This window comes from Podarcis pityusensis (genome assembly GCF_964106645.2).
Source record: "Podarcis pityusensis genome assembly, chromosome: 6".
Taxonomy (NCBI): Eukaryota; Metazoa; Chordata; class Lepidosauria; order Squamata; family Lacertidae; genus Podarcis; species Podarcis pityusensis.
In genome coordinates, this window is record NC_138030.1 from 58575375 (window position 1) to 58600002 (window position 24628).

The 24628-nt window shown below is 42.0% G+C and overlaps 2 protein-coding genes across 5 annotated transcripts in view; one reads left to right on the forward strand and one right to left on the reverse strand.

Moving 5' to 3' along the window:
* Positions 1 to 24628, forward strand: part of PRKAA2 (protein kinase AMP-activated catalytic subunit alpha 2) — a 63374-nt gene that overhangs the window by 19322 nt on the left and 19424 nt on the right. The window contains exons 8-9 of one of the 2 annotated variants that reach the window (XM_081011822.1): positions 1213 to 1339; positions 3466 to 3704. In XM_081011822.1, coding sequence (XP_080867948.1) covers positions 1213 to 1339; positions 3466 to 3701 — 363 coding nt within the window. In that variant the 3' untranslated portion in view covers positions 3702 to 3704. Of the gene's footprint in view, positions 1 to 1212; positions 1340 to 3465; positions 11586 to 24628 lie in introns of those variants that run through there. The other variant, XM_081011821.1, reaches the window with a different exon arrangement.
* FYB2 (FYN binding protein 2) overlaps positions 14065 to 24628 on the reverse strand; it is a 34981-nt gene continuing 24417 nt past the window's right edge. For 2 of the 3 annotated variants that reach the window (XM_081011770.1, XM_081011772.1), the window contains exons 12-19: positions 23277 to 23346; positions 22762 to 22851; positions 20904 to 20932; positions 19759 to 19819; positions 17269 to 17365; positions 15696 to 15855; positions 15094 to 15127; positions 14065 to 14747 (exon numbers count right to left, since the gene is read on the reverse strand). In XM_081011770.1, the coding sequence (XP_080867896.1) occupies positions 14738 to 14747; positions 15094 to 15127; positions 15696 to 15855; positions 17269 to 17365; positions 19759 to 19819; positions 20904 to 20932; positions 22762 to 22851; positions 23277 to 23346 (551 nt within the window). In that variant the 3' untranslated portion in view covers positions 14065 to 14737. The remainder of the gene's footprint in view (positions 14748 to 15093; positions 15128 to 15695; positions 15856 to 17268; positions 17366 to 19758; positions 19820 to 20903; positions 20933 to 22761; positions 22852 to 23276; positions 23347 to 24628) is intronic. The other variant, XM_081011771.1, reaches the window with a different exon arrangement.

Consider the following 24628-nt stretch of genomic DNA (forward strand, 5'->3'; position numbering starts at 1 on the left):
TTCCAGGAATGCCTTCCCCTCAGAGAACGTCTCTTTTAAAACTAAGAACCAGCATCAGAGAGTGGGATGGGTTAACTAGCTCATTAAGGGCCCTGCTATGCTGGCTGGGGCTTAGGGGATTTATAGTCCAACTACATTCGAAGGGTTGCAGGTTATCCATTCGTGCCTGAACATAACAAGGGTTTAGCATGCGATACAGGAGCACAGTTTGGACTTTCTGAATAGAAAGCCTGCTAGCTACACCCCTGAGGTTCATGCCCCATCTGAACAGTGTGGTGTGACGGAGAGAAATGTTTCTAAAGGGGGATCTGGGTGCATGTGTATAGGCTCCATCCTCTGTGATGGGGAAGGGGCAGTGGGGAGGGGCCGGCAGGCGAGACTCCACTGTCTACCTACACACAATTACAGTCACCCAGAAGGGAACACCTTGATCGATCTGGCATTTTACTTCCTTTCTGTTCGTTTTGTAGTAATACTGTGTGCTGCGTTACTGGAAAACTTAAAAGTCTGTGTCTGTAGTTAGGGCCCGTTATTCATATAGGCTTATTTAACCAAGTGATTGCTTTGGGGCTGACTTCAGGGCCAAATATTTATTTATTTAATGGAGCCTTTCTAATCTGAACTCACGCATGCTTCGTAACAAGGAGGTAAAGGCAATTCCCTGAATGAACAAAACCATTGTATTGAAGGGAGGATTTCCAGGTGTCTTATAAACTGGAGTAGCTATAAATGGGTCATCACAGAACAGAACTGAAGTGGGCTAGACTGGTGTCCAGCCTGCCCCCCCCCCCCCCCAGTCTACAAATGTGTATTAGGTGAGACAAACCTAACCTTGATTATCCAGAAGTGGAAAGAGGGACTGCATCTGATATCCTTGCACAAAAAGCATTTCTGGGTATGATAGATGGTTATGAAGTTTTTTGAAAATATATTTTCAAAACACTGAGGGTAATAGTCAACTAAGGTTTATTCTGAGTAGACCTAACATAGTCATGTTCATGAATTTCAGTGGGTCTACTCTTGAGTAAACCTTTGTTGGAATGCCATCAGTTGACCTGCAAACCTGTATAGAATTGCACTGCCAGCCTATGCTTAAGGCAGAGTTGTTTTCTTGAAATGTGAAATTGCAAAAGAAAGAAAGAAAGAAAGAAAAAAGACTGTTTCTCCTGTGCCATAAACCCATTTTTCCTGAAAGACAATTACATGTTTTAGGTGGTGAATGCCTATCATCTTAGAGTCCGTAGAAAGAATCCAGTGACGGGAAATTACGTGAAAATGAGTTTGCAGCTTTATCAGGTTGACAACCGCAGCTATCTCTTGGACTTTAAAAGCATTGATGGTAAGCAGGAAATGTTGTAGAATAAAACCACAAGCACCAAGGAAGTTTTTTTCTTGTTTTTTTAAACCCGCTTTCCCCATCTACTCTTTTTATTTTTATTTTACTTTATGATATCTCCTAGTGAGGACTGCTGTTCCAGCAGTACTACCTTAATCTTTTTGTCACCTCTAATCTTAACTGTGACAATTTAATTGCAGTTGGGTAGGTTAAGAGAGAATTCTACTCCTAGCAGGATTCACAATAACCCTTAAATGGATAATTCTGTTGCAAACCTTTTCTGACCATAAACCATTTTGGAGTTCCAAATAATGAACTTTTGCAGTGAAATTCTTCCCCACCTCTGTAGAATTGTTACAATTGCTGCTACTAGTTGAGACACAATATTATTTTTTTTACAGTGCAGTCCCTTACATACTCAGAAGTAAGCCCCATGGAGACCTATAGGACTTTTACCCAGTTAAGAATTCATAAAATCATAGAATTGTAGAGTTGGAAGGTACCCTAAGGGTCATCTAGTCCAACCCCATGTAATGCAGAAATCCTGCCCAAAGCCATCCCTGGGTGGGCTCAAACCACCAACCTTCCGGTTAGCAGCTGGATGCACTGACCCATTGCGCCACTGGGGGCATTGCAGTCTTACAGTACAGTAAATTTCACTTTCATTACAGCTAAGAATCACTTCAGTTATTCATTGTGTCCAAAATAATACTGTAGATGTTTATGCAATTTTCTTAGCTGTTTTACGTAAGGTTCTTCGTAATCAAAGCTACACATTTCAACACAACAGTCAAAGCTTGTGTATATTCAGCTAATTACTATCAGTTCTCCCCCCCCCCCCCAAGAACTCAGAAGCGGTGCAGTCTCTTCCTTGGCACCAGCCCAGTTAAATATGGGATAGTCAATCTGTGGCTCTCTATATGTTTACTGTATTATATTTCTAAATTGCTTCCCACATACAGAGGCATCCCAAAGCGATTTACAGTAAACTACAAAGCGCCTTAAATATTCACTAAAACGATGCAAATATGAACTATTAAGTGTGCATTCCAAAGAAAAAGTCTGCAACTCCCACCTGCTCTTTGGCTATGATGGCTGGGCTAGTGGGGATTCAAATCTAACATCTGGAAGGCCACAGATTCCCCTTCCCCAAGTTAATGTGCAGTTTAGGCTCCAGTCATATACATACTTGGTTGGGAGCAAGGCGCATTTAACACAGTGGGACTTACTTCTGAGTGAATACACATGGAACGCAGCTGTCCAACAGCAGCGTCCTTTTAAAGCCAGCAGGATGGAAGCTTGAAGAGCAGTAAATTCCATTGAAATAGGCTACAACCTTAGGGACACAAGAGAGGCAGTTGAAACAAAGTGAAAGGATAGTCTTAGACTTGATCAAGAATATTTAAAAAGATGCAGCAAGAGAGAGAGTCAGCCGGCAGTGTACAGGGCACAAAAAGGAGATGCAATGGCTGCCTCGTCAAGAGTTTGCAGAGAAAGTGTGGTTTGAAGGAGATGGCAGAAATGGCTTGTTTTCTCCTGGTCCAGAGGCTCAGAACCAAACCAATGGATTCAAGTTACAAAAAACAAGATTCCAACTAAACGTCAGGAATAACTTTCTGACAGCAAGAGCTGTTAAGCAGTGGAACAGACTCCCATGAGAGGTGGTGGGCTCTCCTTGGAGATTTTAAAGCAGAGGTTGGATGGCCATCTGTCATGGATGCTTTAGCTGAGATTCCTGCATTGCAGGGAGGTGGACTGAATGTCTCTCGGGGTCCCTTCCAACTCTACAATTTTATGATCCTAAACTTCTCATGCGATCTTTGTGGCACAGGAACTCCTACTTTGTGGCTCATTCCCGCTCCCCAAACTTAATATGAGAGAGCCGTGGCCCAAGGATGGGGGAGATGGGTGAGCAATGCTTGTATGGGTTTTGCTATAGTTTATTATATGTATCCTGAAATGTCTTCCGCGTATCAAGCTTATCTCAGTCTCTTCTTGCAAGCCACACCTTCTGATGAGAGGCTGCCATAAAGCATAGGAGCAAAGTCAGTTGCCGGAGAAAGGAACAGTAGCCTCCTATCAGCCTGAGCAGATGTTTAAAACCTTTGTTTTCTGTTTGTGCCTTCAAGATGATGTCGTGGAGCAAAGGTCAGGCTCTTCTACACCTCAGCGCTCCTGCTCCGCAGCCCGCTTGCACAGACCGAGGCTGAGTCTCGATTCTGCCACCGCCGATAGCCAGTCGCTTCCTGGGTCTCTCATGGGCTCCTTGACCGGGAGCATGACCTCTGTGACACCTCGTCTCGGTAGCCACACCATGGATTTCTTTGAAATGTGTGCCAGTCTCATCATGGCGCTGGCTCGCTGACAGGTATCATTCAGAAGCTTGATTTCTTTGCAAAAGCTGCATGTCAAAGCATCATTTGGGCACGTGCAGCAAGGAACCTAATCCTTGAGGTAGAAATCCCAGATTTGGTACCCAGAATATATGATGTATATTAAGGGAAGTAGGCAAATGTGTTCGATTTTATGTAATCCTTATTGCAGAATTTGCTTCATTCTTTTTGCAAGGAATTTGGAATAGTTGTGTTAGAAGTTGCGGTAGAAGTGGAGGTAGAAGGCAGTGGAGGAGGGCTTTGGGCCCGTTGTCCAACAGCTGGTCACTGTCCAGTCTCATCGCTTGCCACACTAAGCTTCAATTATGCAGGAAACAGCAATGTCTGCCAAAAATCTGAAAAATGTCTCCAGTCACAGAATCCACAGTGCCCCTGCCATTGTAAACATATCAGTGCAATAATGTTCCTGAATACTTGAGTATTTCTCCAAAGGATTCTGAAAAAAATGATTTCAGAAAATGTATACTTTATCCTTCTGGCGGGGTTGATTTTCACTTTACGCATGTGGGAGAAATTTTCACCTTTGCTGTTCTTTCACCTACTGTAACATGTAAAATCACCTTTTGTAGAAGGACCGTAGCTCGATGAGAAGTGCAATTTTTGAATGTTTTCAATCCCACATATCAAATATGTACAGGTTTTAGTCTCAGGCATCTCTGGTTAGGAAACAGTTGATGACAAGCCTCTGTGGCCAAGCTGCAGTGTAACATTCTCCCTCCCTTGCCCACTCCCCGCCTCATGGAAGCGCTCTTTGAATGTTCAGAAGTCAACAGGAATCTTGTTCCCTGCTCATAGGTTCAGATGAATGAACAGCTGCAGCCTACAAGTGCATTCCTCCATTCTAAGCACACTTCTGTAAAGTAACGCACCACATCAGGAAAAACCCACAATTTCCTAAAACAGTGGAGAGCAGGATTTAAATTCTGCTGACCATTATAGTCAACAACAGTGGCCTGACTCTATTATATTATTGTCATATTGTGGCAAAATAAGAGAGAGAATCGGGTATTACCATTGAGGAACAATGCACAGGCAGTTCTCCATCCAGTATATCCTTTGATTTAGTCCTTTTCTGAATTCTGCACACTCTTAACATAGTTTTGATTACTGCTAGGGTGTTTCACTCCCTTGTAGAGAGTTGTAGATCATGGGTGGCTAACCTGAGGCCTTCCAGATGTTGTTGGACTCCAGCCCTAATTGCTGTGACTGGGAATGAGGGGGACCTGTTGCCCCAAACAAACAAACAAACAAACAAAGGAGGACTACGGGTTAGCCACCCCTGCTGTACATCCTCAAAAGACAAATCTGTTAGAATGAAAGAGATGAGTGCAAGGCTGTAATTATACAGCAACAGTGCTAACAAGGTGCACAAAAGGACACACCATTTTGTGTGTATACACACACACACACACACACACACATATAATATATGCCTGCAGTGCATGTACCAGACCCACCTTGCCTCCTCTCTTGCTGCCCAGAAGTGACAGATGGGTGTGTGTGCATGTATCCTTTGTTCTCCCCTCTTCGGATACTGAATCTCCTAGCTGGTGATCACTAGAAGTCAGTAAGTCAACACTTGAATGCTGGAAAAAGCCTTTTGTGACATGGTTGCACAGGGTTACCATCTCATTTAGTAAACATCCCACAGCAACATTTTTTCACAGCTTTAATTAAAGTTTTGCATTTGGGAGTTTCTGTTCCCTCCAAAGGAATTCTTTCCGCTACAGCCTTTCATAACCATTTTGTGCTCACTGCTGTTCATTGTCCTGGGCTTGTTAAGCTCAGACCACCTACTATATCCCATAAGCAATACGCGCAGCCTGCTCTTAATCACATTATTAGTCTTCCATCAATCATTGCAGCCCCTGCCTTGTACCAGAAATATCAAAGCGCAAGGCCTGTATATTTAAATGAGGAGCAATCATTAACCCCATGGCAGCTGTAGAGCAGATAAAGATTGCTGTAACCATCTATGTAAAACTCATAATAGTGGGATGGGGGAGAAAAAAATTATATCTTTCTTCAGGAGTGAGGTCCTTTGATAACACCCTTGTTCACCAGCATAAAGCAAGATAATTAGAGAGTGTATTCAGCAATACAGCAGGAAAGAGGGTAATGGATAAAATTAGGAGCATTAAGGTAAAGAATCAAATGAAGAATATCCTGGCTTGCAAGATGAATGGACCTCCGTTCAGGACTGAGCCTGGGGGTTTTTTTTTCTGCTGTGGCTTCATTCCTCTTTTTTTACCATATCTGCTTGATCCTGATTCCAACACAGATCTTCATCAGCATAACCTCTTCAAGAAATGACTTCTTAATTGTAAACAGATAAGGGCATTGGCAGGATTATTGTAATAACCTGCAGTTTCATAAGAGTATATATTTAAAGTAGATGAGTAAAAGAATAAGTTAACTTAGAAAATGCAGGGAATGATAAAAATAAAATTAAGGAATCTCAGAAAGAGGAGGAAGGAAGTTGAGTTTTGAAATGTTTGAATAATTGTAAAACTATTGAAATGTATGTAACTGGCAATCATAAAAAAGGGCTTTAAAAATGTTTAATCCATGACCTTAAAAACCAAACCAAATAAGTTTTTAAAAATTCAGATGCGGGAGTGCATTTCTTGTCACAAGGCCCAGCTGGTCGGCATTCCGCTACACAGCCAGCTATGGGAGCAAGAGCAGGGCAGATTGTGCTTGCCATAAAGGCTAGACAATCTGTGTCCCACTGATGAAGACCAGGCGTTCAATGCTCAGGAAGAACCAGTTGCTCCCAGGCCCTATTGTCTTTTGAAACATATTAATATGTCCTAAGAGAGAAAACTAGGAATCCACAGTGGACTCAACCCCTCAAGGTGTGTACTTTGTCTGGGACTTGGGTCAGGCTTCTGTAATCCCCAAGATCTGAAAATTTACTAGGAGTCAAGAGTGTTTCCCAGTCTGCTCCTTTTCTCTCTACAGTTAGATCGTCAACATCTTTCAGTGCTTGAACCATGGTTATGTTGCCTTTTGCCCCCTTCTTTCTCAATTCACCTTGTTGCTTCCAACCAGCTCTTCACATCTGCTAAAAATAAGACATGCATCTCATTGTTTCCATACCTTGCCCTCCGTGACCTTTTCCTCTGTTCAGACTTCTGTTGAATTATAAACACATCAGCTTCCGCTTTCCTTCTTCCTAATGACTGAGCCAAAGCTAGTCCAACATAGAGCTGCAGTGGGACGAGCTTTGTGTCTTGAATGTTTTCTGACCGCGTGTAGTGTGCATTCTGCAGTAGGGCAGCAGGCAGATAATCAGTCTTGAATGTTGCAGTGCATCAGCCATGCTGACCCAACATTGGGTTGCCATCTCAGGATGTACTTTCTTCACAAATGGCGTACGGTTGGCCCTGAAGTAGCCCTTCACAGTGGTAAATATAATATAATGTGCTGTTTCATTAGGCAAAAAGAAAGAAAGGTATTTCATACTCCACAAATCACAGGTGCTCATGGTCATTGTATCACAACCGAATGAAGAATTATAATACAGAGGGAGGCTGCACCAGACAGACTTGTCATTACGTTGACCAAAATATATTTTGACAGCCTCGTGTGGGGTTCCCTGCATGGTACAGGCCAGTGCCCTTGAGGTCTAAGGAGTTTGTTTGAGTTTTGCATTTCATTTTGAATGTTCTTCCTAGTGACAAAGACGCTGGCTATTCCCACACCCCCACCCCCCAAAACAGGACAGCAGCCAAATTTACCTTTCTAATATAAGAGCGGATAGAATCCCTTCCGTGTGCTGTTTCATGAAAGCTGGAATGTAAATTTGACAATACTGTTCCAGACCTCAGGGCTTCAATGTACCTCCAAAGCTTAATTGACTGTGACCTCTACTGATACACTGATAAAGCAGGAATAACTTGTGTTTTATTGTTCCTTTTCTGCAGGATAGCTGAAGGAATCAGGTTTACTAAATTTGCAATAACACACCATTTTTAAAGGGTAAAAACCTTGCTTTTAGGATGACAAAGCTATAGATTGTGTGGATGTTGCAGTAACATTTGGGAGGGGAGATTTTTATGTCACTTTTCTCTCAATAAGTATTAGCTGTGTTTGTTTAATTTTATAGTGGGCTTGATATCAATTTCCCGATAAACTAAAAGGAAGCAGAATAGGCTCCAAGTCAAGACAAGAGGGCCAAAAAACTACACTGGGGCCATAAACAGTTATTAAAAATAAATAAATAGTAATAATGGGAGAACAGTTGGCACAGCTTTAGTCAAAAGCCTCTGTAGGAAAACATTTGCCAAACAAGTCTTCTCCATCATTGTTACAGCATCGTTTTATCAAAACTGTTTTTCAGTTTCCTGTTTGTTCTGAACTACTGCAGGATATTCATTTTCCTAGGAGGCGCTATGGCTTATTTCACACAGTCATAGGAAAGGACTCGCCTTGACTGAAGGAGTAGCAGGCTGTACCGCTGGCCCCGCTCACCCAACATTGCACAGCTTTCCTGTCCCAGACACTGAACAAAGGCATGTAAGTGGGGAAGCCTCTGTGCGAACATCTCTACATGTATAGGCTCCCCCAAGCACCCCACCCATGCTCAGTGTGGGGATGCCAGTGTGGGTAAGCTGTGCAGTATCAGGGGCTAATCTCACAGAACCCCTTCACATGACTAATACATGAAATACAGGCTATATTCTGTGCAATTCTGCTTCTTTGAATTAGCCCCCAGTTCTTCATCTTGAAATGCTCTGAAAGCAGAAGCTCACTCCATATAGGGAGCTTATCAGTTTGGCCGAAGGAAATAGTTGGGAGAAGAAAGGTAGCATTAGGGAAGAGTTAGCAATATAACTATTTCCACTACCAGTTGAGTGGAATGTCATTGTCTTTTCCTGGGCTGTTAAAATATTTCCCATGCATAGTGTATAGGAACAGGTTTCCTTGGCCAACTCTTAACCCTTACTTATATGACAGGCATAAATTCTTAAATTGCTACTTTTAAATTTAGCACTTTTATTGCACTTTACCTCTTTTTAAGAAAGACACTACTAATATTGGGGGCGGAGGAAGAATCAGTGCTACTTTTTAAATAAATAATTTGATACTACCACAGGCTAGAGACGGAGAATAGTTTTATTAGTATTTCTGAGTGGTTATAAATTATTTGTAATGTCAGTCGCACCTGGGAGCATTGGCCGAGATCTGGCACCACAGGCGTTGCTTCCCAATAGTAAAAAGCCACATCTCGTGTGGATACATCCTCATTGTCATACTTCCACTGTGGCAAGAATTAGAACTACAATTTAGAAGCATCTGAGTGTCAGGTGCTTCAAAACATCTGCCAAAGTGATCACTGACATTAAAGACTAATCGCTATTCTGCCCTTAAAAAGGCTGTGCTAACCTTTTGGGGTCCGTGAACACATTTGCCATGTGGGCAAATCATTGTGGGCACCATCCACACACCACACTACAAGAGAAGGCTTCTTTCAAGCCTAATTCCAGTAAGACAAGGGAATGTATGCAAATAGCCAACACACACGTGCAAATATGTATTTGAGCAAGCAGAATAGATGCATTTATGCAAAGCTGAGCACTAAAGCACAATTTTCAGCTGCTGGTTTAATGACATGTTGCAGATAAGAAACCACTAGCTATTTTCTAGAAGGAACACTGGAATGAGTAAGGATTTAAAATAGCACAATATAATACAGCATAAATTCTGTAGTCTTTAAACTATGTTTCCAGTAAGGGTACTAACCTTGCACAAATTTTCCCCCAGTGGTCCCTGCTGCATCTGTGGTAGAATCTCACCACTTTCTTCGCATCACCACACACTGAGTCATATGACGTAATTTACAGACGTAGCTTAGTAAGTCTAGGCAATTTGCCGTTTATTATCAGTGGTAGCATATTGTTTTCAGGAGGAAGATCAGCCTGAGCTAGAGTATACAAAACCGTGCCTTCTCATATCAGCTGCTAAAAATCACAAACGATTCATTTCCACTCATTTAGTGCGCTGCCTTCAGTACCCTAGGTGCAGATTTTTTAAATACTTGAAGTGTGCTTGCTGTGTTCTCACGTTGCCTCAGTGTTTGCATTTGCATGGGATAAAACTTCTTGTTGGAAACCTCCTGTAGAGCAGCAGCTGGGATGCCATTGTGGAAGAGCCATATAGGTCAGTATTTGTGCCCATGTTTTTTATATGCAAAAGGCCCAGAGGTCAATCCCCAGCATAGGGTTTGGAAAGATGACTGACTGAAGCCCTGCGGAGCTGCTGTCACTCAGTGTAGTTAATACACAGTTATTTGAGCCAGTATTTTCTGACTCTGTATAAGGCAGCTTCCTAGGTCTTGGGGCTGAATGCTGTAGCACCTACCCTAACATTTTTTTTTTATCCAGCTATTTTTTTAAAAAAAAATTGTCACTCCTTTCTTTTCTCCACTCCAGCCCCAGGTTATCCATGACTTATTTGGGCTTCAAGTTGATCCCATCCAGTGTTTAACATGTTTGCTATTAAGATTTGGCATGCTTTTATAGGAAGCTAAAGTGTGTCCCAATCCACTACGTACAGTGTACAGGAGGAGATTCTGAAGGATGCCCCATTCACTTCAAAGCAAGTACAGTAGCAGGTCCACAGGCACAGCTCTTTGTACATGTAAAGCTGCCCTTCCATTGAAGTGAGCAAGAAAACGTTTGTGGGCAGGAGAACTTCCTCTATGCACACTAGATCAGGTACCAGGCTATGGCTTACACTACAAGCAAGTCAGCATACAAGCAAAAAGTAATAGTCAATGCTCTTATGCCTTTCTTTGATGTTTCTCCAAAGCAGGTCCTATGCCAGAAAAGGCAAGCCATTACTCAGTTCAAAACGTTGTCTTGTCTCTTCAGGAGTGACAGTTGCTTTCAGGAAGAATTAATGTCCCAAATGTAATTTCTCTTACTTGCACGCAAGTGACTTTGACTCAAGAACGTCATAAGCTATGCGGCAAATTGCAATGTGTTGATTTTTCTGGTTGTGGAAATTCTAAGTTACTGTAAAATTAAGCATTTAAACCCTTAGTAAATGCAGTCTTCTATGCATTGAACAGCAATATTTCTTTACACACATTTGCTAGACAAGAAACCTGGTCACAATATTAAATCTTCTAATTCTCGATTACCCTTGCGTTCAGATAAAGTATATTCTCCCCTCAAAAAGCCTTGAATCTCCTGCTGAAAATGCCTTAACTGATCAAACTTATTTATGTAATTTATTTATTTGGTGTCTCCGTGTTCATTCATGCATTTTTCTCCCTAAGTGGTGAATGTATCCTAACCTCACAAAGCTCTGAAATGAATACCAATGATGTATGTTTATTCTTACTTTGGAAGTGAACCCAGTTTTTCTGTGTTAAGAAACCTTTGTATGTATATTTTGTAAATCCAGCAGCATTTTCTTCTTCGGTGTGCACAACAAAACTGCAAGCCACCTGACCACTGTGCCCTTGAACTACTTGTAACTGGGGTAATAGCAGGGAAGCCTGTGTCGTGCAGCTTCTCTTATGGAGCAATGCCATGAACTCTGGATACTCAACCTTCATTAATGGAGAAAAGCAGAGATAGGCAAGCTCTCTCAAACATACCTGTGGATTAACTTTGATCTCCCAATTGTTGCCCCAAATTATTATATTTAGAGCTAGTCTGAGGGCTCAAAAGAATGCTCCCAGTCCAGCCAGTTTTCAGAGTTCCCAGATGCCCTACCTGCTAACCCACTTTCCTGAAACTAACTTCCCCTTTCCTTTTGGTCCTTGAGAGAAATAATATATTTCATGGTTCCCTGGAGCTTCCAGGATGCTGTTTATCAGTACAGGAGGAATAGAGAGAAAGTGCTACCACTTCTGCCTGAAAAGTAGAGAGGATTCAGTTTTGGAGAGGAGCTAGGGGAAAGGTCTTTTGGGGACTGGAAGAGCTGGCAAGGGTGGGTGAGAAGCCTAAGAATCTTATGGCTCAAATTTTAATTCGGTCTCGCTTCTCAGACATTCATGTCTAAATCCAATCTGAGCTGGAATCCCTGTTCTGATAGGAAAGCAAGTCTGGATTATCTTAAAACCGATCAGTGTTTTGCATATATGACAGTGTTGCAGGGAAGGCAGTACTCCCTGCCCATTTAGTTTTGTAACTTAAGCAGAAAATGAAGGTTGGGTGGCTGCAGTTTCACTGACCTATTTTGGTGTTGATTTCCCCCCTCCCCTTTTATTGTACCACACCGTTTGTGATTATTACTCCATGGTTGACATTTGCACTTTAATAAAGAGATGAGAATCTTACAAAATGCTACATGCTTGAGCTGTTCTTGTGATAAAATCAAAGGACTTAAGATACCTTCTGTCTGCTTATAGCAAAGTGAGGTATGTCTTGAATTACCAGGGAGCAGCGTGTGGAAGAAAATGCTTAGCAAGTTATCAGAAAACGCGAGCTTCCAGAGAATTGCCATTAAAAGTGAAAAATAATCACGGGGTGGCACAAAGGCAGGCACAATATTAAGGAAAGCCCATTCATATTGCCCACTAGAAATAAGGGCAGAAAGCTAATCTAGAATTTGTTCCCACATACTATTTAATGGTATTTTCCCCAACACTAACTTCAGGCACCCACGTACAGGTACTGGGCCTGAAATAGGTTTTCTGCTAAATAAAAAAAGAGAGTCCCAGATTCTAGCACGGTGTAGGGAAATTCAGCTAATTGACATGACTACATGACTATCAAGGAAATATCTCAATATTTGCCATCAAAATAATCCATTTTTCATTCCTACAATCCAGCTCTGGTGGTTGTATATCAAAGAGACTGACAAGCCAAGTCAAAGTAATTAACGTTAAGTTTATCTAATGTGAAAACTGTTGATTTACACAAATCCACATTTCTTCTGAGTTTTCTCCTGAGATTATGGAAGTTCAATATTTTGTGCTGACAGACCTGTGTTTTGTAGCTTAAGCCACTTTGAAAGCAAGCGTGCATGTCAGCAAACTTAATTCTGTCCACATGTTAGAAAATCAAAACTCCAGGGTATCAAATTCTAAAGAAGTTCTTGCTTGAGACAGGGATTTGGCTTTTATTCAGATTTCCCCCACATGCTGTATTATCTGGTCATTGTAACAAGCAGTGGCGTAGCATGGGGGGTGCAGGGGGGGCCGGTCGCACCGGCCGCAACATCTGGGGGGGGCGCGCTCGCACTCGCAGCTCTCTGCCCCTACCTGGCTCACTCTCTCTCACTGCAGTGCTGGCTGTGCGAATCCGATCGGAGCCGCTGGGTCGCCGCCCACTGTGGAGGGGGTGGGTGCCAGGCGTGCGGTGCGGAGAGAGAGCGAGGGACTATCTGGGGGAGGGACAGTGCAGCGGCCACCCAGTGCAGCGCTGAGCGCGGGAGAGAACCACACCAGACCAGACCAGGCAGCAGCAAGAAGAAGCTGGCAGCGGCGGCAGGTTAGGGGTTAGGGGGCGCAAATTACTTGCCTTGCCCTGGGTTAGGGGGCGCAAATTACTTGCCTTGCCCCGGGTTAGGGGGCGCAAATTACTTGCCTTGCCCCGGGTGCTGACAACCCACGCTACGCCCCTGGTAACAAGTGCCATTTCTACATAACGAATCCTGTTTTCTAACAAAGCCAATTAATTGTTATAACATCTTGAAACAAACAGAAATTCTAATTTGATTGTGCAAACTTGAAACAATGTAGTTTTCAAGGCCTCTGTGCACACGGTGCCTATTTTTACCAATCTGCATTAGTTTTACTTTCTTTGGCGAGTCTTCTACAATAAGTTCAGATATTCATTGCACATACTCCCATTCAACCCTTCTTTGCACAGTTTACCATGGGATGCCTGGCTGTGAAGATACAGTGGTACCTCGGGTTACAGACGCTTCAGGTTACATACGCTTCAGGTTACAGACTCTGCTAACCCAGAAATAGTGCTTCAGGTTAAGAACTTTGCTTCAGGATAAGAACAGAAATCGTGCTCTGGCGGTGCGGCGGCAGCAGGAGGCCCCATTAGCTAAAGTGGTGCTTCAGGTTAAGAACAGTTTCAGGTTAAGAACAGACCTCCAGAACGAATTAAGTACTTAACCCGAGGTACCACTGTAATGTAAATCTAGAAGGAAACCACCCCATTTACCACAAAACCAGAAGAACAGGCCAACATGCATTTGTGTCAAGGCCTCTCATCTTTGAACTAGCCCCCCCCCCCATGGCCATTTGTTCTTAACTCAAAGCTACTTCCCTTGTTTTATTTAAGCTACTTACAGATTAAGTTAAATAAAAACAGGAAGCCAAGTTTTAAGCAGAATTGCCTTCAAAAACAATCTATTAAATGTCATTTCATACTTCATTTTATTTACATCTACAAGGAATGTTTCAAGTATGCCAACAGCACATCTAATATGTACAGGGATTGATGCAGGCTTAATATAGGAGCATACAGTACAAATGCCAAGGCTTACATTTTCATCATTGACAACACACACAGACCAGCTGTTTCACACACAAAATGGTAAGTATGCTGGCCATGATCCAAGGAACCAAGGTGATTTCTGCACATGCACAGGAACTTTACATGTTCTCCATCTGTCATAACTGAAAATCCTCTTGTTCAGGAGGGGATGGGAGCTGGAAACAAAATCTGACGAAAGCCTCCTATACATATGCAGGTTCATTAAGCATGTGCGCTAGGGTCTTGGGATCCCTGCAGTTAGCTAGAATCTAAATTATCAAGTCACACAAATGGCACAGCATGAACTTGAAAAACAATTTTGAACTTGCAATATTGGAAAGCAACCATGCTCAACTCCTTGTCTATCATTCAAGCAAGTGGCAGCTGTTAACTGTGAGCTACTGAAGAATTCAAGCTTAGCATTCAGTTTGCCATCGACAACTCAATTCTATTTCTTCCCACGCAAAGAAGTTTCTTACTGGTGCTTATTTTCGGTGGATGCCATCGATACATCATCACTTCATAGGAAACAGTTGTGCTGCAGATGTACAGTACTAATGTCTGCTACAAAAGAAAAGGCACAACTTTACCCCAGATTTGCACATGGGTATTTATTTATTGGTGATAAATACATTGGGAAACAAAAGAAGCAACTCCCTTAGTGTTTGACTGGTGTTTGACTTAGAACGCAGCTACTTTAAAATATGATCATGGGGCATCCAGAAAGTATAAAACAATGCAGCTATGTAAGAACACGAATCATTCCCAAAATAAAATTATTAAGGAGCCTCTTACTTTAATTGTCTCAAAGAACAAACAAAAGTACCAGACCCTGCCACACTAAACCTCAAGCAAAAATGCTTATGAAATTGTTCTCTTAACATCGGGATAAAAAATACACAAAACCTACCTGAAATTCAAGTGTTCTAGTAGCACAAATCCATCTAGGAAAGAATAAAATAAATTATATTCATAAATCTTTCTTAATATTTTAGGCATATGCAAAATCCTCCAAACATACCGTATTTTTCCATCTATAAGACGCCCCCTATTTTGGGGGAACTCAGATTTAAGAAAATGAGGGAAGATGTATCTGTGTATAAGATGCCCCCTAACTGTTGACATTTTTAAGGAAAAAAACATAGTCATACACAGAAAAATACGGTAAATGCCTTAAAACTGGTGAATAGTTAAAGATATGCCAAGAATAAGTTTTCCTAATTCAAACTGCCAGAGTCAAATACTGATCCAAGTAAATAATCCATAGTCCATCATTGGTAGCAGAGTTTTGGTTTCTGGAGAAAAAGGAGTCAGGTTCTCAGCTGTAGAAAGGTCTGGGGAGCCCAGAATTTAATTTGAGCTACTTACACATTCAGATTGCTTCCTTGCAATACCCAATACCCAGTTTGTGATAATTGAGACTACCAACTCTCCTCTTACCCACCCAAACTGTTTTGTTTATGCTCTGCTTAAAACATGGCTGTTCCATTCAACACCACTCGGAAAACTTACATTTGCCTTCAGAATTCCGACATATCAATTGGTTCCCTTCCGTAATATCAATGACTTCAAGTTGCTCGCCCGCCGTGATCCTCAAGTCAAGTTTTCCTTTGGTCAAAGTATTTGAGCAGTGTGCAACTGCGGTATTGATTACCCCAATCTCCTTATCATACTGAGAGAAGGGAATAAGAAAATAAATAAAGATGCAATCCAAAGTACACTTAATGGAAAAAGACCCATTGAAAATAATGGGGTTACTTTCAATTAAGCATAGGTAGCTAAAAGGGCTTGGGCATCCTGAATGGTCCTTTGAACAAAAGATATACACAAACTTACATCACAAGCTGCTTTGCAAAGTCTCATGTTTCAGAAGTAGGCTGCCACACAGCATCGGGAGGACTGAGCATATGGATGAATGTTTGAGAAATGCAAGGTCAAACCTTCATTGGGCGCGCAGAAGAACTAGTTGTTTCAGGCTATATCATGAGTTTGAACATTTCTAATCACTATTAAGGAGGATCTGCAGCTTTCTGAATAGACCATGAAATATATGAATGATGCCTACGGTTGGTTTGGTTTGGTTTGTTTCAAAATAATCCTAGTATCCAACCCACCAGGTATTAAAGGTAAAGGTAAAGGACCCCTGATGGTTAAGACCAGTCGCGAACGACACGGGTTGCTGCGCTCATCTTGCTTTACTGGCCGAGGGAGCCGGCGTTTGTCCACAGACAGTTTTTACGGGTCATGTGGCCAGCATGACTAAGCCGCTTCTGGCGAAACCAGAGCAGTGCACGGAAACGCTGTTTGCCAGGTATTAGGGCTCCCAAAATATAGCAGCAACAAGGTTGATTCCCCCAAAGTCTCAGAAGCAGATTTAAAATGAAAATGAACACTAGATTTTTTAAAAAAAATTAGACTGTTTCAGTTCAACTCCATTAAATAATAAACTATGGAAAACATTGGGAGGGGACAGCTAGAAACGTGTAACAAGTGCTGTCTCCAGCATCGTAAATCCTAACCATCACCACCTAAAACACTATAAAGATCATACAAACAGTTCCTGGGGGTGTTCAGCTGCTGGAAAGTGTCAAGCATCAAAACTGGGATAACCTCTTAGGAGGTTTATGTCCTGGCTTACCAGAGACATCATATAAGTAGCTGGAAATACTCCTGACTGGGCTCAAGCAGCTGATTTGAAAAATCAGCATCAGATCTAGAAAACATTTCCTTGTATTGGAGCCCTATATTAGTATGTTTCTAGCAAACGTGTGCCGTAATGATTGCTGCGTTCTGCAGCCTACAATTCTTCAGGTACTTCTATACTTTGCAGCTCGCAGGTTTCTATCTGAACCAACGCCCAGAATCCTTGGCAAACTGCTGAAAAATTACCTATACAACTAATGACAAAATAATTTAAACAGAACAGTTTTCTGGAACGTTGCAGCTCACAGTTCTGTACATGACAGGAGGTGATAGATTGCGCAATAGACTTTCATGCATACACATGCAAGAGTTGACTCTGCATTGCAGGTAACCATGCCAACATAATCCAAGCTTTTTGTAAAAACAAAATAAGGAAACCTACCATGAACTTCTCTCTAAACTGCTTTTCTTCTTTTGTCATCTTGCTATTCTTCTCTAAAGCATGTTTCTTGACTTTGAAGAAATTTCTTGAGGAAGGCCTATGAAGAAAGAATATACATATGATAAACCAGCAACTCAATGTAAGCAATTCAGAACAAAAGTGGGGTGGTATTGGAGTAAGATGGAGACATATAAGAGCACTTTTCACAAGTGAGAAGAAAGCATCCATGTTGAGTATACGTATCTGGAAGCAAGTCCCACTGAACTCAATAGAACTTACTTCTGCATAGACATGCAAAGGAAAATGTCACAGATCTCACTGAACATACTTCAAAATAACATGCATAGGAGTCTGTTGTAAGAATGCCATTTAATCTAGAAGATATCATTTGTAAAGGTTATTAAGGGAGAAAATTTATTAAGCCAAATGTATTTTCTAGTCAACATAGACTTTATATCCAATTTAAATTACTTCTATCCTGCATCTCTAAACGTTAGCTTTACAATACAGGAATTGTGTCTACGTACACACGGAAACTTTTTAAATACCAAAAGGACAGAAGAACAAAAGGACACTAGCAAATATTAGAGAAATAAAAAATTACAGCTTAGTTTGGAGGCAATGAGAAACCATGATTTGTTGCTACAGAAGTGAGCCTTGGAGAGCTTGGGCTGGGTTCCCTCTCTTCTGTAAAACATGATTTCAAACCAACCATGGTTCCCTTGATGTCCAAACACAGGAACCTCCGGTTTGCTTAAACTACAATTAGTGAGAGAACAAGGTACAGTCAAAGCATGGTTTCAGAACCCGATTTATTTCCACTAATTATAGTTTGTGGAGAGGGGGATCAACTACAGTTGTTTCAAGGCTTTCCATTACTAATATTTAGTGAGGAGCAAAGAGAGTGGATTTGTTTTAGGATAGATTCCCATAGCTTCCTGAAGCAAATAGGAAATAATGACAAATACATATTTTCATTGCATTTTGGGGCCATCAACATTTCTCCACCAACCCTTCTCTTTTGACTTGAGGAACTTTAACTTCCCATTTTATGAATCTCATTTTTCTCTCCAGAGAAAAAGGGAAACACCAGGTTTCCTAATGGCACACATGCTGCAAAAAATGCTGATGCTCCAAAGAGAGACAATGAGTATCAGCGAGATCAACCACAATACCCCACACAAACAGGCCTCATTTCATGCACCACTGAATCACAAAAACATTTTCCAATAGGAATCATGTAGTTACAGCAGTACACAGTCTTGCAGTTCAATAGGTTGCAAGTGGAGAACGAAGCAGTTTTATTCAGCTGTAGAGCTGAAAGGGATTTTTTTATATATAAAAAATGTAAACATAGAACAGGTGTCAAAAATTAAGATTTCCTTCGAATGCCGCATGAATTTCATCTCCATGGCTTTCTACCCCACGAAGAGACAGTTATACATTTAGTAGTCAATTATTCTCATGCTGCTGAAAAACTAATTCGTTTTTATCATGCTCATTTGCACCATCTCTATCTCCCACACACATTCTCACACTGCACACATACATACATTCATATAGACATGCAGTGCACACACCCATTCATTCTCAGTAACATTCACACACACACACACACACACACACACACTTTCTATAACCTCCCCACCTTATCCAACTGCAATTAAACTTGAAAACTTGAAGCTTATTTGCAATCCAATTGAGGCAGGGGATGGTTTTGTTTGGGGGAGGTCACTGTGCATGATGACAGGAGGGTTAACCCTTCCTTCCCAAGCTGCAAGTCTTCCCCTCCGAAATGCCCCCGGCTCTGCATTCAGTAGGAGGCTTTTTCAAGCTTGCATGTGGTGTGGGAGGTTGTGGGGGGCGGGCTGCAGAGCTCCACATGGGGAGGCCTCCTAGGCAGGATGTGACTACAGGTGCCAGCAGCCAGCACACACACACACACACACACACACACACACACACCACCACCACCACCACCACCATGGATTCAAGACTCCAGCTTGTCATCACATCTGATAACCTAGAGCCATTGCCACAATTCACAAACTGGGGGGGGGGGGGGGAGTGATCCTGGATCCACACGAAAAGCAGTCTATGGGGTACATCTATGCTGCAAACCTGTTTTGTTTTTGTCCTGCTATCATGGCCCCTCCAAAGATTGCTGGAAATGTGTTGCTTGGGGAGAATGCCAATAATTTTCAGAAATCGCTAGCTCCCTTTGCACAAAGGGAATGCTCTTAAGATCTATTGAGACTGTAGCATAAATAAAACCAAATGCAAATCCTTCATATTCCGAGGCAGATGGTGTGGCTCAAAATGGAGTACTAGAAGTATTCTTGCTCAAATAAATTCACCGTGGTCTATGTATTAAGCAAGCATACCAGGAGGTCCATCTTCAGAGCAGCAGAATTATTTACATAACACTACTGCTGGCGATAGAATTTTGGTTATGAGAGCAAAATGTCATTTATCACAGTTTTTACCTACTTTGTATCATTTTGTTCTGCGTCGATGTTGTCATACACCATGCTTTCTGGGGCCATAACATCTGTTGTCAAAAGCACATGTGGATGTTATTATCTGTCATTTACAATGTACCTAAACTTTCCTAAGTGCTGTACAGAGATTTTTAAACAGGCCACATCCCCTGCCTACAGGGTTTATAATCTCATAGACATGACACAAAAGGAAACAAAGTGATCTGGAGCAGGGCCATAGGTAGGGGGTGGTGATGTGGGCCCCGCTAGGGGCACAGGCGAGGGGGGGTGCCAAATTGGCTAAAATAGACCATAAATATGTCTATAAATAAAAATATTGATTATTGCCTCATAATAAAAGGTTTTTAAAATTGGGTGAAATGTATGGGTGGAGGAAGGGGTTTGAGGAGAAGGGAAAGAAGAACTAATTTCTCCATGGATGGGGGTGCAATCTGGATGGTTCTGCCAGGGGCGCAAGATCACCTAGCTACGGCTCTGATCTGGAGCAGGATATGGAAGAAAAGGGAAACACAGACAGATGAGCAACTGTCCATTAAAGTTTCAGCATTGCAACAGTTAACTCAGTTACAAACAATACCGTAATCTAGGGGCACTGCTGGACTCTAGCTCCTGTTTCTCTTCTACAAGCCATTTAATGCACAAATCGGAATTAAACCAGCCTCACCATCTAAATCAACTCACAAAGCGTCTAATTGTTCAAAAATCCAGAAAGTGGATAACCTGCTCTTCAAATCAGGGAAATTGCCACCTCTCAAATCCTAGGCAACTTGCTTGTGGCATGAGGGTCATTTGCCTTCCCAGCACCTGTATAATAAGCCTTAAAATTGCTAAGCAAGCAGTAACCTTTGAAAATAACATTCTGGTTTGTATGAAATATAGCTCTGTGGGTTTTCAGTGCACACAAAGGCAGATTCATCCTGCGAGATCAGTGGCAGTAGGTGCATGAAAATATGTCTGGGCTGCATTTTGTTGTAAACAATTGTTATGATGTAAATTATAGGCTGTGTATAAAAACCAGTAATTACATCTAGTGACCTGTCTACTTCTCCATCCTCAGTGTCAGAGACACCTCACCTCCACAACCCCAATGTGTTAAAAGGGAGGCAGTTTCCAGTATGGGACACATCAGCTTACCCAGATTTGGTGCAGAACTGGAAAGAATGCTGAGGAGAAAAACAAAACAAAATCTAAGTTGTGCGTTTCAACATGGTTCATAAATTTCAGTACTGGTTGTATGCAGTTAAAGACTTTGAAGAAGACTTTTGCATGCACACATCCGCTTTCTCATCACACTTACATTTTGGATGAACATTAGAACAAATTGTTAGACATCTGCTACCTAACCATATCCAGTACTGTTTACAGTATTATGCTAACATGGCTAAGTAACTAAGAATAAATCAATGCTGCAGGGAGGAATAGAATATATGAAAAGACAAGGAGAAAAGTGGCCTCAAGAGTTCATGAGCTATTTGACTTCTACACATAGGACTCTGTTTCTTATCAGTCCTAACCAGTGTTAATCAGGGATTATGGGAGTTGGAGTCCCACCCAGAGGGCTGCAGTCTCTCCATCTGTGTCATACACTCCTTTTGAACCCAACTCTTGGCCTTTAAAAAAATCCTTTGTTGTTGTTTAGCCGTTTAGTCGTGTCCGACTCTTCATGACCCCATGGACCAGGGAACGCCAGGCACTCCTGCTTTCCACTGCCTCCTGCAGTTTGGTCGAACTCATGCTGGTAGCTTCAAGAACACAGTCCAACCATCTCGTCCTCTGCCGTCCCCTTCTCCTTGTGCCCTCAATCTTCAGGATCTTCAGGAGCCTCAGCTTCAGGATATGTCCTTCCAGTGAGCACTGAGGGCTAATTTCCTTCAGAATGGATAGGTTTGATCTTCTTGAAGTCCATGGGACTCTCAAGAGTCTCCTCCAGCATCATAATTCAAAAGCATCGATTCTTTGGCGATCAGCCTTCTTTATGGTCCAGCTCTCACTTCCATACATCACTACTGGGATCCTTACGTATCCATATATCCATCACGGCAAACACCATTTTGTAACTAACAGCAGGTACATAATTATAAGAGAGTTACATTTGTAAAGTCCTGGGGGTGTTTTGTCCAATAGAGCTCCTACTGACTTGAGCAGCAACAAGATCATAGGACCAGTGGAAGAAGAATGGGCAAAGAGGAGAGCCTAACATGACTACCCTATTCTAAGGTGAGGCAGCTATGCAGAGAGGCTGATGCAGAAGGAAGTCAGCTGAAATGTATGCAAGCACTAGTGAGCAGCTGAGCATGAAGCAACTGTTCAAGGTGTTAGAATTCCTTTGGCAGGTTGCACAACAGATCCTGGAATTACAAGTTACATAATCATTTTCTTGAGACTCCTGGCAAGGGTGGGGAGAGGGAAGGTCTGTAGCTAGAGCATTTGCCCTATGTGCAGAAGGTCCCTGGTTCAGTCCCCCAGCATGCTGCGGTGGGGCTGGAACAGATTCTGGTCTGAAGCCTTGGAGAGCTACTGCCAATCAGTATAGACTAGTGTTTACAAACATGGGTTTCCAACTGTTTTTGGACTACAACTCCCATCATCCCTGACCACTGGTCCTGATGGCTAGGGCTGATGGGAGTTGTAGTCCAAAACCAGCTGGAGGCCCAAGTTTGGGAAACACTTCTATAGGCAATACTGAACTAGATAGAGTAATGGTCTGTCTCAGCCAGCTTCCTATATTCCCCAGTGTTTTGATCCCAAAGAAATACAAAAATAGATAAAATGTAATTATCTGTTGAGTATTGGCAAGCATTTGACATTATCAGCTGCCCTTTCCTCTCTCCAAATGCCAGAATTGGGGGCTGACACCTTTTCAGTACAGAGACAGTCCTGGGTTCCAGGCAGCTTTATAGTCACATGCACATGAAGCCGGCTAGTAAATGAAGGAAAATTACTTTGTTTTCAGGATAAAGGGCAGCTGTTGATTTAAATTAAGACTACATACCGTGAATTCTCTTTTAAGTGTGAATTCTTCATTTTGAATTTTCCTTTCTTGAAAAATTTCCCAAGTCCCTTTAACTTTTCTTTGACATCACTAGGTAAAGAGAAGGTTAAAAAAATCAGATTAAACCCAGAACTGGGAAGTTATGCACATTCATCCTTTATCACCATTTATGAATGTGAAGTTGATTAGCAATAAGGTTAAGACTAGCAAAAGGCAATTATTCTGAACACGGCATATTCGTAATTAATGTCTGGAATTCAATACCACAATATATAGTCATTTCTACTAACAAGAGGTATTTGAAAGGGATTAGACAAATTCATGGTATAGAGGTCTAAATGGAACATGGGTGTTCTGAGGGACTACTAGATACTATTTATTTATTTAAATGAGTATCTTTCCTTTTCACCAATGGTGTTCAAAAGTGAAAATTCATAGGTTTTTGCCTTCATAGTGTGTGAAAACCTACTTAAGCTGCCAGTTCTGAGGTAAAAGACAGGGGGAAAAGCACTCACTCTGACTTGGTTGAACTATAGCCTTCACTTCGAACATCCTCATAGGTTTCTTCACAGGCATACTCTGAAACTTGATATACATTTAGATCTCTTTAAAAACACAATTCCCAGCAGTGAATTATTATCTGAACAGAAAGTCAAATGCTCAGAGATGTTAAGGGACATAGCAACGAAGTTTAATGTACAACAGACCTTTTATTATACCTTATTAACATAGCACAAGTATTTCTTTGAAGCCTTAAGCAGAAACCCCCTCTGCAATCCAAACTCGGTGGCCAGCCACTGCTGCATCCACATTGCTACTACAGTACGATAGACAGCAAGAATTTTCTGTGTGTCCAACTGATACGCGATCGCCGACTTGCAGGTACTTTGGGGCCTGGGAGAGGGCAGAACGGAGGTGCGGAGAGCAGAATAGGGGGGCTTATGTGCAGGGACACCTGTGCAAAATGGTTGCTTCCTGTACGGTGCTCAAGTTGGCCAGGGCAAATGGAGGGCAAGAAAAATGCCTCTTCCCTGCACGAGCTCCCCAACTGGTAAAGCAAAGACACCTGGGTCAGACCTGTTGCTCCATCCTCTCCCCTGAAATGCCTTGTTTGGGCATGGGGGTGGGGAGTCCACTATCTACCACCTGTGGTAGCTTCTGCCTGCCTACTGCTTGGGTATGGAGAAGTGGGGCACTCCTCAGAAGCAGTGACAGAGCAGGGCTGGATGGAAGGATACCTCTGCCTCATCCAAACCCCTTCCAGCATGGCAGATTGGTGTCTGTGTGTGTATGGATTGCCTGTAAATTGTTGTGAAGGAGAAGGAAGGGTCAAGTGAATTTCAAATTCAGCACATCTTACAAGGGGAATAACCCACAGGAGTACTTCCACATAAAAGAAAGGCACTATTGGAAGGTCAATAAGCATTGAATTATTCAACCTATAAACCTCTACATGAGGACATGTTAAATGAGCTATACCTATATGGTGCTTTAACTAGTGTCTTTAAAATACCAACTTATTTTAATAAGCTTTGCTAATACTATACAGCCCATATACTCCCAGAGCAAAAAAAGAGAAGTCTATAAAATAACTGAACCAGAAGACCAGATTAGAAACTAGCACTTTCCCCTCAACTAAACCTCAACATAAAGACACATTTTAAAAACAGGGATAACTATGACTTCCACCATCACACACAGAATGGCTGCTGTTAAGTATTATTGTGGGCTAATCAGTCTCTCATAAAAGGGCCCTGACAGTACGATTATAACCCCTGAACATTTTAAATGCAGTTGCTTCAAATATAGTTAAGCAGGCAAATTGAATCTGCTCACTCACAAGGGGTTTGACTCATGCATAGTTGGA